Source organism: Pectinophora gossypiella, chromosome 11 (assembly GCF_024362695.1).
Source record: "Pectinophora gossypiella chromosome 11, ilPecGoss1.1, whole genome shotgun sequence".
Taxonomy (NCBI): Eukaryota; Metazoa; Arthropoda; class Insecta; order Lepidoptera; family Gelechiidae; genus Pectinophora; species Pectinophora gossypiella.
Genome location: NC_065414.1, coordinates 12277972 through 12291286, shown reverse-complemented (window position 1 = coordinate 12291286; position 13315 = coordinate 12277972). Strand labels below are relative to the sequence as shown.

At 34.7% G+C, this 13315-nt stretch overlaps 1 protein-coding gene and 1 long non-coding RNA gene across 2 annotated transcripts; both read right to left on the bottom strand.

Annotated features, from left to right (window-relative positions):
- Positions 1–2979: 2979 nt before the first annotated feature.
- Positions 2980–13145, bottom strand: LOC126370624 (acyl-coenzyme A thioesterase 13-like). The gene is made up of 4 exons (XM_050015590.1): positions 12979–13145; positions 7992–8176; positions 5718–5954; positions 2980–3188 (listed from the first exon to the last, which is right to left on the bottom strand). The coding sequence occupies exons 1-3, from the start codon at positions 13072–13074 to the stop codon at positions 5741–5743; spliced, it is 495 nt and encodes a 164-aa protein (XP_049871547.1). The 5' UTR covers positions 13075–13145; the 3' UTR covers positions 2980–3188; positions 5718–5740.
- LOC126370640 (uncharacterized) lies at positions 9136–11939 on the bottom strand. Its single transcript, XR_007566902.1, has 3 exons — positions 11491–11939; positions 10817–10856; positions 9136–10004 (listed from the first exon to the last, which is right to left on the bottom strand). It is a non-coding gene; the product is annotated as an uncharacterized LOC126370640 (long non-coding RNA).
- Positions 13146–13315: the final 170 nt, after the last annotated feature.

The window sequence follows — 13315 nt, the reverse complement described above, 5'->3', positions numbered from 1 at the left end:
ATAATGTTGATTCTAATCTTTTCTTGAGCAGATGAAAACCACAGATCTAAATATTACCATAGATACCTACACAACTTTTAGCTACCTAAGTGGTTATAGGTGTTTGGGACTTATGCGGAGTGTAAATATTTTAAGTATTATACTGTATTGTCATTATTTGATTATGGTCGGGTTTTGTTATTATTGACATACAAAATTACATTTACCATCAACTTAGGACTGAATACCTTCCTATTGAAAATTATTTTTAAGGTTAATTCGTGTCCTACAGCATTATTTTTGCAATAAGTACATAAGTAGATACTGGTTATATCTGACCTTTTATAACATAACATACCTAAACACATCCCATAATATACATCCCACTGCTGGGCACAGGCCTCCCCTCAATCAACCGGAGGGGGTACAGAGCATACTTCACCACGCTGCTCCACTGCGGGTTAGTGGAGTTGTTTTTACGGCTAATAGCTGGGACCAACTGCTTAACGTGCCCTCACGGAACCAAAACACATCTTACTTTTTTCAGACAATTAGGTGATTCAAGCCTGAAAAGTCCTTACCAAACAAAGGACAGTCTCACGAAGTGATTTCGACAATGGCCCCATCGGGAATCGAACCTGGTCCCGGATCGTGAGCCTGACGCTCTAACCACTAGACCACGGAGGCTGTACAAGACCTTTTATAAATATAAATAAAATCAACACTTGCCTGTAGGTTCCCGGACAGGTAAAAAATTCTTCCCATTTTCCTTTTTCATCTGTCTTCTATTTCTCCTATAAAATCTCGCCAAATTCTTGGACCCCAGGGTAAACGCCAGTTCGAATTTATTGAGTCTATTTCTCAATATTCTACTAGACAAAATTATTCGTCGCCATATTTTGTGAGCGCGACAGGCCGTACGTAAAGCCATGTCGTCTAAATACCTAAAAAAGAAAGATTTCTTCATTCCATAATCATCTCCATTATCATCATCTCATTATCCCGTTTTTCACGGGGTCCGCTTACCTAACCTGTAGGTTTGACAGGTCCGGTTTTTTGCCTGTCTGACCAGCCCAAGCCCAATACTGTTAGGTCATATACATCCGAAAATGCATTTCTCGGGAATGTGGGTTTCCTCATGATGTTTCCTTCACCACTGAGCACGTGATAATCATTTAAGTATGATCCAAACATGAATTCGAAAACAAATTCCACAATCATTGGTTTAGGCCTGTACTGGATTTGAACCTGCGACCTCAAAGTGAGAGGCAAGCGTTCTACCAATTGGGCTACCACGGGTCCATAATGTATTTATTTTTTATTCCATTATATGTTTTTTACGAACCTACTTACATAATGATTACCAATATTATTTACTTACACAGGTAAGTACATAAATATCTTGAAATAAAACAATCGATAAGACAGTAAATTCTTCACTAAGGTTTTCACAGAATGATAAAGAGAAAAAAGGTACCTATTTTACAATTTTATTAGGTATAACTTTTCTGAAATTTACTGCAGCAATTTTCATTTACTATGTTAAGTATATAGTCTACTGACTAGAATGGGTTTGCTATCTACTTCAGTTTTTATGCCTTCTTGTAAGCATAAATACATATCAAATGCCAACTTGTTCTTCAGTTGATAATATTTCGTTAAAAGCATTTTTAACATAAAAAGCATAGGAAAATAGCGAATTTACTTTTAAAATATGTGGCAAAGGACAAAAGTTACTCACGAAAATATTTTCCAAGATAGCTCCAGTGGCAAAGAAGATAAAGCATCCTGCTTTACGTCGGGGAATATTTTAGAGCCAAATACAAAAATGCCGTTGTCATTCATCACTGTTTACAAAACATTATTTTTCTTCATTTGAGGGTAGATTTTACAAAAAGTATCCTAAACTATATATTTTTTTTGTTTTGGTTTTCCCCGAAGTGTAAGGCAAAGGGAACTATGCCCATACAGCCATGTCTTACGTATTTTTTTTTCTTGATGATTTCTTGATATTTTTTTCTTGAATGAAATGATGAAAGGTGATGACGATGAATGATGAAACCTAAGCCCCCACCCTCGGAACAGACTCCTACTCCAAACCTCAAACGAATTTACTCATAAGTCCGTATAAACTTTCAAGTTATGAAGCGGCTTGTTGGCACGAAGCGAAAATATATAGATACACTTTGTTTATTGAATATTCCGATATAATAACACAGTCGCGAATGTTTTCCGACTAACTTAATGCGATCATTAACCACAAAACACAACTTCGTATTAATTATTTAGATTATTCAATGAAGAAAGCAACTGTCCCGTTCCCGTTCCCGCCAAAAAGTCCGTATCCATAACTATCATGGTGATCGCCTTTCTGACTTTGACAGTTCTGAATTCTTGGCGCCTATTAAAAAAAAAACAAAACATGCATATCTAATCTCCTATATCATAGCGCATATTATAGCTCCTATACAACGAGACTATTATACAACAACAATGTGCCCAAGTGACGTGCTAATTAAACTTTTTAGAGTTTAGTATAGAATAAATAATAAAACTACGCGTCTAATGTAATTTATAAGAAATTCCTGCAGAGTAATAAAGCCGCCAATAGGCTATTTCCTACTAGTCAAATCAGTTACTTTTTATTAAACGTCAAAACGCGAAATTACTATGGAATTAGAACTTATAATGTGAACACTGTCATCTGTATTTATATTACTCATGTTTAAGCAAATAAATTATCTTTATCTTTATCTTCATCTTTGAATTTGTATGAAAAAGCAACGTGTGACGTCATAGAAAAACGTGACAAAATGTCGCACTCATTAGGTATTACATTTTGCTTTATTAAAACTGACAAATATGTTAAATGGAAATAAGAAAACGTTTTTTGGCACCTTTAGGTTTGCCTTTATTTAGTAATCAGAATTTCATAATTTATCTTTAGGAAACTACCCAATGTAGAGTTATCCTGTGAAATGAAAATATACTTCGTACTTAGTACGCTTTTTAATACAAATACATCAAACATGGTTTTATCTTAGTCCTTTAACTTATAATTATTTACAATAATTATACATGTCGTTTACATTTACTGACAAAAATCTTTCTACCTCCTTCAAGTATCGATACTTATTACTTAGACTATCTAAGCGTTATTTATTAAATTACCATGGGTAAACATTAAAATGCATTTTGAGGTACTTAAGGTGATTCGTTTTCCATACAAAAGTTGATGCAGTGCTACAGGAAAACGGATAGAGGAATATTGTTATAAAACCGATAAATAGTAATATTTTGGTGTATTATTTTCGCAAACTAACAAAAATTTAGGGTCCGAATACGAGAAGTACCATATTTCAGACCCTCAATTTTGATCAATTCTACATTTGTAGTGGTGCAGATTACAGTGTATTTGCTGAGCGTGTAGAGGTGTCAATGTTAGTTTGTGTGCGTGATAGTTTTTTTTTTCTAAAGGCTTTGACTACTTGACAAGTGTAATAGAATGTCAGTGACAATTTATAAAGAGATTTTGTATGAAGAGAATAAATATAAATAAAAAACTAAAAATACTACAATCTGAGAAAAGGAATATTGGAAAAATATTTTTGTAATAACGTATCTTATTTAAACATTTTTTAAATAATGGGTAAATACCGTGTTTTAAAACAGGACATTATATTATAATAAAAAATCAATACATAAAATGAAATGGCTGTATGGGCATAGTTCCCTTTGCCTTACCCTTCGGGGAAAACCAAATCAAAAAAGATGTTGTTGCATTTGCCGGCCTAAATAGTAGTCATTTATAATTAATTGTTTTTCCATCCAACATACAGATTTATTTATATTCTCTTTGCCGCGGACTTTTTGGTGGGACCGGGAACGGGAAGGTTGCTTTCTTCATTGAATAATCTAAATAATCAATACGAAGTGGTGTTTTGTGGTTAATGATCACATTAGTCGGAAAACATTCCTGATAGTATTATTAAATCGGAATATTCAATAAACAAAGTGTACCTATCTATTTTCGCTTTGCGCCAACAAGCCGCTTACTTCGTTTGGGGTTCGGAGTAGGAGTCTGCTCCGAGGGTGGGGGCTTAGGTTTCATCATTTCATTAATCATCATCAAGAAAAAAAAACACAAGACATGGCTGTATGTTCATAGTTCCCTTTGCCTTGCCCTTTGGGAAAAAAAATAAGATAAATTTTGAAATTCTTATGTATAATAAACAAACATCACAGACATCATGACAGATCTAAAACTAAATAAAATCTTTTTTCTTTTTTCTATTTGACTTATTTATGAATTTTAATCAAGAAAACGTGATAATAAGTTCGACAGCAACCAGTTCAGGTCCCCGAAACAGCCCATTTCAGGCCGCGTATATATGGAAATACTACTTCAATACGTCCCAGCCTCGTCTTTTTTTAACGTCCACGTTATAAAAAGACGTCCTAACCTGAACTAACTAACCTAACAATAAACACCACGCGTAAATATATGTCCAGAAATGCGCTGTGAGTCGTCTGGACTGGGCGCGAAAACAACATAGAATTCGATTAGGTGCTAAGTGTCCCGCATGCTATCACCAGCTGTCACTGACATACGTATGAAGTCCCGCGGATTTTATTGGAACTAAATGACAAGTCATAATAATTATATGCGGATACTGCGACATCAGCGCCGTGCTTGCGGGACGTCCTGAAGCGCTATTACATCTTTCAAACGCGATGCGACAAAGTTTGAACCTACGCAATTTAGGAAAAATCTACCTTATTATTACTGTACTGTGATCGTTATTTGTAAAATCATACAATACATATACACAATTCTTTATACACAATATAATTATTATGACATATTGTGGACTTTTCGGTATACCTACAAAAAAGGAACAATTCAACCATACGTTGTTTTGTTATATCTCAATGGGCTCAGGCAGCGTTTTCGCCGAAAGCTCCAAGTCGGCTATATTTGTAACGATAATTATGTTTGACATTCATCATCATTTTTGAACCATTTTATACAAAAAAAATACTTGTATAAATTATAAACCCTAAAGCACGCCCATGAATCACTCTACTCATTGGTGAAAACCGTATGAAAATCCGTTCAGTAGTTTTTTAGTTAGCCGCATGTTCACTGATGCGATTAATGCCTGTTAGAATTTTACAAAATAAAAAATACGGAAATTACGGAAGGTACTTTAGTGCAAAGTAAATTATTGTAGGTATACTTAATTATAATATTATTGGTAAAAGTGATACTTTTTGAAAATTCCGTAACAAATAGACGGGTTCGCCAAATTCAATTGTAAAAAAAAATACAAAAAGTAAAAACAATTAAAACATGCAGTTGGGTTTGAACCGTGAACCTTAAGAATGGCGGCTACTGCTTTACCAAATGCGCCATTTAGAATTTAGAAGTAGACTTCAAATTATGCATCTCTTTTAATAGCTAACCTAGTTCGCATGTGTGTGTGACAGCTTCGTGTTTGTACACAAATTGAAATGACACCAACTTTTGATGCAATGTTTCAATATGATATCTTCAGTAAATACTTCAAAATTGTAGCTTAACTTAAAGATAATGTATGTAAGATTTCGCCACCTAACATTTCACTGGGTCAGTACTCAACACTAAACGAATAAATGGAAAAAAATACGAAAACTGCAGAAGTAACGCCATCTACTGACGCAGCGTTACCTAGCTGACTGAAACACATCACCTTAAGAGTTGAGGATTCGTAATACTTCATTATAATTTAGATTTTTCATCAAAATCGAACTGGAACACAGCTTTAGCCATTTCTTGGATCGTGCCCTGGCCTGCTTGCATAGACACGGTTCCTTTTACTAGAACATTCCCGGCCTCATTCCGAATGATGGCTTCCATTACCGGCTGGTTTCCACTCTTCAGAGGATACGCTTCTATTGTTACTTTCTCGCCTTTCAATGCTGATTTGAGGAAGCTGTCGGAGAAAAACATTAGTTAAAGTTACGTGGCGTGTTATTATAATAAATAAATAAAATCTGTATTGCAAGTAATCATTGACTCATATATGTGTTAGTAAATGACTTATTTCCAGTGTTAGTATAGAATAAAAATAAAAAAACAATGTCAAAAGCTTATGATGCATTTAGGCGCGTGCAGCCCATTGCAGTGACGTAGATAGGGGCTCTCGTCCACAATCGAACAAACAGTAAAGTTGGGGTATGGGTCTTATTTGAAGATTTGTTGTTGTTGTAGTAACAGCACACAGGTTCCGGCCAAGATTTTTTTTTCTTTTTTAATCAAATGGGTTTGCTCTTGACACCATTCTTCCTCTTAAACTGGTTAAGAAAACGTCAACGATGTACAGTACAGAGCTTACCTACCCAGAAGTTGCATATTCAATTAAAACAAAAATAAAATGAAAAAGTTAATGTCATATGCGGCAAATCTACAATAAATCACAAGTCACGTTAAAAAAAAGTTAATAGTAAGATCCGGACTTGCGAGTGACTCGAGTAATTGCAAAGGTTCCGCACATTTGCTTCCATGTTTAATTAGGTGTTTTATTCTAAGTAGGTAACATAAACTGCTTATACTATACGTCCCACTGCTGGGCACAGGCCTCCCCTCAATTAACCGGAGGGGGTTTGGAGCATACTCCACCACGCTGCTCCACTGCGGGTTGGTGGAGACTAAGCATTTAAGTAGGTAAAGCTAATAAAAATAATAAAAAACAATGACATACTCCAAACTCACGTTCGTATACCCTAACGGGAAGGGCAGAGCCACAAATATACAAAGAAAATACTGCATGTTAATGCTATGTGCAAGTAGTTAGGTAAGTATAATAACAAAAGAGAGATGTTTATTTATTACACCCACTCACTTTTTAGTAGTAATAGGGGAAGGCCGGGCATAGTGGATACCTTAAGGTATTTAAGGTTATAGCAGAAAAGGTTTACAATACAAAAACAAAATAATTATCAGAAATCAATCTTTATTTATTGCTCTTACAAATACGAACTTCAGTAACCAAGAATATTTAAACAATAATCAACTGCAGTTCAAATAAAAAAAAGTACGATTGTATTCGCTTTGCCCGGTATCCCGGGTAAAGCGGATACAGTACTTGGGCAAAGTGAATACCCATAATCAGACTCTGAAAATATAGAAATAACTTTGATTAACTGAAACAAATAACTTTTATTGACCATAAAATTATAAAATTAAGATTGGCAATTGTCACAGGTATACCCTTATGTGCCATCAAAAACAGAACAATTTTCGTGACACCATTGTTGACAAATGTCACATCGAATCCAATTTTCAATTAGTTTACCGTCTTCTTTTATATATATTTTCTTAATCTTCGGTGAAAACAGTTTTTTTTTAATATTTATTCATCAACTGAAACTAGTAAAAGACCTTTTTAGATAATAAGTCATCAGTGGATATGGTATCCACTTTGCCCTACTCACTTTGCCCCACTAGGTAAATTTTGAGGTTAACACATTTCATGCAAAAACGAATAATTCTGACTTTCTGTTAATTATACCATAAAAACCTACTTTGGTATGCTACTGAATTAAGACATTCCTAAGAATCAAGAACAAGTAATATAGGAGAATTAATCAATGTACTTACCGCGTAAAATCAATCTTTTATTTACGAAAACACAAATCTCCACTCCGCGGATGGGACACGACGCGGCCTCTCGCTTCTATGTTTGCCGCGTATTAATCCAAGATGGCCCGACGTAACAGTAGTGGTGTGTTGAATTAACATCTAATATTTTAGGAGTAGTGGAGAGTATTCGCTTTGCCCGGGGTATTCACTTTGCCCAGCCTTCCCCTACTGCTATGTAACAGAAGTCGAGCAGCCTATTGCCATTAATCGGGTACAAATCAATAATAATGAAAACATAACACTCTATTGCACAAAATGAACATAAAGTACAAAACAAAGAACAACAAAAAAAAGCAGATACAAAAGGCGGCTTTATGGGTATACTCACTTGACGTGCATACTCGTCGTCCAAGCCAATTTCCCCTTCTCGTCACACACGTAAGCATACGCTGCGAATGTATCTACTAGAGCTGTGATATACCCCCCGTGCATAGCATTCACGCAGTTGCACATGCTAGAGTCTACAGTAAACGAACCGCGTAGATGGCCGTTTGATGGAGACGACAGTTCCATCTAAAATTAGAAAAGATTTTCAGGTGCACCTCGTCTTATTTCCTGACTTCTGTGACGAGACACACACGTCAAATACGTGAGATATTTACTTACAGAATATACAGTAAATAGGGCCTACACGTGTGACACTTCGGCCCGAAATTAAATGAACACCTTCGACAAGTACCTACATCATCGTTAGGTTAGGTTATTAGCCTACCTACTGATATCAGCGCGTGTAGAAATAGAAACATTAAAAACTTGTCTAGGCCCTCAACAAAACTACAGTTTACCCAAAAACTTAAACAAAGTGCTACACAAAGTACCGAGAATTATTATTATGGGGATGTAGTCAATGCGATTTTTTTTAAAGGTCAACCTTTTCTGAACTTATGAGCTAGGACCTCGCTAGAACCGAAAGTACCGATTTATTTTATTTATTTTGTTCATTCTAATTTTATTTTGATCATATTACAAGCTTACTTTCACATTTGAATGAAACGAAACGTAAAGTCGATGATCTGTCAAAGTCACATTGTGGAAATCCATGGTGGAAATCTATAGTATTATACATACTTGGTCTTTGTAAATACAACACAAAAGAATTCCCGGGTTCACACTGGCAGAATGGTAGTGTAGGCCTCAGAACAATAACTAAAGCATAGAAGGAAGGCTAAAATAGCAACAGAACTCTATAATTCTGCTCTACTTTATCTTACGGAACCGGCGTAATGTTAGACAAAGACGCATATACAAAAATTGTTTCGTAATTTCGTAGGTTGTCACAAGTTTTTCATTGCCTAGTGTTGGGTGTCACTTTAGTAATATGTCGATAAAATTAAATTTACTTACAATTAATGTCGATAATTTTTTTTTACAAGATTTCTTTTTGTAGGATGCAATTATCTTCTTCTTGATGAAAGGAGACTCTGTCTCTGATAGGTAAGTATCTAACCATTTTTGGATTATATTGTCTGGTTTATATTAGTTTGGAGCTGCAGCTCACATTCAGGAAGGAAAGAAAATAGCCAACTGTTATCGTTTCATCGGTAAGTATTTTGTAATATTCGAATTTATTTATGATGTCATCCGCCGTGCACTGGTGTCGATCGACGTGCCGTGCAAATTGGAACCGCCGCCGCCGGGTCTAAGCCGCACAGACGGTAAGAGGCCCGATGGGGTCACGCCATAGACATAGAAAAGAGTATGGACTGGAAATACCTACAGAAAAAACGTGCCACTCTGTAAACATAAAATGGCGGTCTTTACTAGGGCTACAAGCTGTTTCAATACTAGGATACTCGTACCTACTAGATATAGCATTATACTTAAAAAAATACGGCATACAAGTATTCATAAGAGAACAGAAAGGGAAAGTAAAAGGTAGGTAGGTGGTGTACTGTATCTTTCGTGCAAAACTTGTAAGTATTGTATGTTGTGTGCAATAAAGTATATTTGTATTTGTAAAGGAAGGTTTAGTCAAGATTTATCTAAGTCGCTTACACAAATCTATAACATTCATTACATTCTTTATTGGGCGCAGTTCGTATCAACCTGGAGTGTTGGAGTAGGAGTAAATAAGAAAAGGAGGTAATATGAAATATAAATTAGATCGTAAATCTGTTCATTAGCAAGTATTTATTTCACACGTTATTAATTATGTACATTATATTTACAATAAATACAAATTTATTAATTTCTAAACAGTGTCAATTTGCTTAGAAACTGTCTTTGTGACACCCTGTCACATTGTTTTTTTTTTTTTTTTTTTTTCATTAAGTCGTTTGATCTTGAGGCGGGACTTGTTCAGCTTTTCTTTTACATTTTTCATCTCGTCTTCTTGAACTGACTGAAATAAAGTTTAATAATAATGTTAAAATAGTATATGTACAAAATAATCTATAAAAATAAAAGTAAAATATATCTGATTTAAGTGCATTGTGCAGCTGGTTGAATTATACACTCTAGTGATGTGACGAATGTTGGATTTTTCACATTCGCGAATGCGAATGCGATTGCGAATAATTATCTTCAACATTCGCGAATGCGAATACGAATGCGAATATTTTAAAATGTCAAAAAAGCGCGCTTAAAATGTTTGATAGGTTTGACGTTTCGTATAAGTTTCACTTGTCACGGAATTACCAATAATTTTGAACGAAAAATGATTGTATTGAAAGCAGAAGTATTCAACGATGGGCGACATACAGGAGAAAATATAGCGGCAAAGTTAGAAACTATGTTGTCATCGTGGGGAATTCCCAAAGAAAACGTATTATGTATTGTAAGAGATGGTGGCACTAACATGAAAAAAGGTATTTCTTTATTGAGCATTAAAAACATTGATTGTTCATCGCACCAAATCCAACTTGTTGTTAAAGAAGGGCTTAAGTCACAAGAATCAATCATTGCAGCCATTAACAAATGTAAAAAGAAAGCGACACATTTTCACCACTCTAATATAGCTCAAGATGAACTTTCGCTAAAACATTCGCTAAGTATTCGCATAAATTTTGCGAATGCGAATGCGAAAGCGAATATTCAAAAATTTGCGGATATTCGCGAATGCGAATGCGAATGCGAATATTCGTTACATCACTAATACACTCTATATATCTATATCATGTTAAAAATATAAAAAAAGAAAATTATTTGATATACCTTTTCATGTAAATCCAGTCGACACTTTTGGATTTAATATCTGAAATCAAAGATAATAATAATTTACTTATATAAAACGTGTACAACTCATAATTGTTTAGACATAAAACAACTACAGACTTAGTATATATACTAAGTTTATTAAGTACATAATAATATGTAGTTGAATGATAGATAGTATAAACGTGTTGTGATAACATGATACAAATATCTTATCTATCTATCCAGCAGTGAGATGATGCAGGCTAGGCTGAAATTTAAATTTAAACACCATTTCATCTGTCTGATCTATAATGTTCAATGTAGGAATAGCATCGTCTCGAAGACGCCTCCACTTTGAATTAGGAACACACATAAATGAATCCGCAGTAAAATGTTTCGAGCAAATACGGCTGTACTTATTTGGAATCCAATTTCGTCTATTAATGCGAATTATCCATTCTTTCTCTTTGTTATCGTCTACAGGAAATCTAAAAATTAAAAGTATCGATAATTTTAGTACATCACTATGGACAATCAACATAACCTCAAATCAATTCCGTATTCATCGATGAAACGTATAATATAATGGATATCTCAAATATTTTATGCTACAAATCTATTCAGCAAAACATATTACTTTCCTAAAATTGTTCAGCAGTTCACATTTCACTAGAAAATTACAAAAAACTTACCGATGAAACGACAGAAGTTGTTGGCTATTTTCTTTTCTTCCTGAATGTGAGCTGCAGCCCCATACCACACAAGACATAATATCACACAGTCGAGACACTCAATTATTTGATATAAATAAAAGTTTCTTTCCATTTATTTGGAAAAATATTGTTAAATTATCACTTAAAACAATCTGAACACAAGACACTCGTAAACACAGTTGACGCGACCGTGTCAAATAGTTCGATAAATATAAGTAAAATCTTCTTATGTATGTTACTATGTATTTGGCCGAGTTAAAATGAGTCCAATAGGTCCAAATGACATTTCATGTTGTGACAACCTCGGAAAAAATGAAGCAAAGAGCGAATCATTTGTCCTTTTCTCACTCATAGTTTGTGTCGTAAGCTAGAAGAGAGCCGGTTTATAGTTTCTGAATTCTTATTTTAGCCTTCCTTCTATGCTTTAGTTATTGTTCTGAGGTGTAGGCCTAAGCGACCCATTACCATAACCTAAAAAAGTAAGTCCCGGGCTACGGCGGCGCTAGCGTCGCAATATCTGCATATTATTGCTTAGCAGGGCTGCCAGATGTACGATTTAAATCGTACTCGTACGATTTTTTGGCATTTCTACTCATGTACGATCGCAAGACTACGATCGTACGGAAAATGTACGATTTTTCAGTACCTGGCAACATTTCGTAATAAAACAAATGTGTTACTCCGGCAGCTTTGATTTTTTTTAACGTTGCAGGCATTTTTTAATCACAAGTGCAGAAGAAATTAAAAAAAGATACGATTTAGATGGCGCCATTCTATCGGAACTAGACTGTCTTGAACCTACCAATGCTGTTTCCAGTAATTACAGTAAAAAGTACTGACGTTACTGCCACTCATGATACTGGTTCCAAGAATAATAAAACCCGAGGACATGCAAGTGATGCAGGCGATAGATGACGAATAGCGCAGTTTTCCGAATAAAAAAAAAGAAAATTAACCTCAGAAAATTAGTATAAGTCTAATAAACAGTTTTATTGCATTATTTTTCTGATTCTTAACGAATTATTCTCATTTTTCATAAAAACTTTGAACTTTTAAGTTGTACTATCTTTTCATTTCAAAATTTCCTTGGAATACGATTTTTTTGTAGTTGACGTACGATCATGCCTTTTTTTCATCTGGCAGCCCTGTTGCTTAGCTATCAATCAGTTCCAGTCCAGTCCAGTCGTGTAACCGATAACTCTAGTAGGTAATATTAACGTAAGTAACGGTAGGTACATAAAATAATTTCGTTTTCTCGTCGTCAATGTTGACCCCTGGATACTATAGTAAAATCAAAAGTAAAAAACTACATATCGAGGCACTATTATACTTCATTAAATTTCATTATAATAAAAAACGGATAACATCATTATAATCTTTTTGATAAGTGATGTTGAATAGGTACAAAGTTCACGTAATTACAACAAAAATTAAAATAGATCTAGGTAAGTTTTCGTTTCATCTTACCTTATTAAAAATATTCATGGTATCAAATCTGTCTGGTTTCGTTTTTACATAGTGTTCAATCGCTTTCAACACTCGTAAACCCCGAGTTGAAGACATGGTTAGACAAAAACGAAAACACCCGGAAACGTGTTATTTACTACAACATCGCGCGTTGACCGCACCGCACGTCATTCATATCGCGCCAATTTTATAACTAGGTAGGTACTAATAGGTACATAGGTTAAGTGATCGGTGTTGCTAACTCCAATAAATCTGAGTCAAGCTAGGAAGAGTAAATAATATCAAAATTCTATTCCATAACTATGAGCACATGAAGTCATGAAGCCTTGTAAAGCCA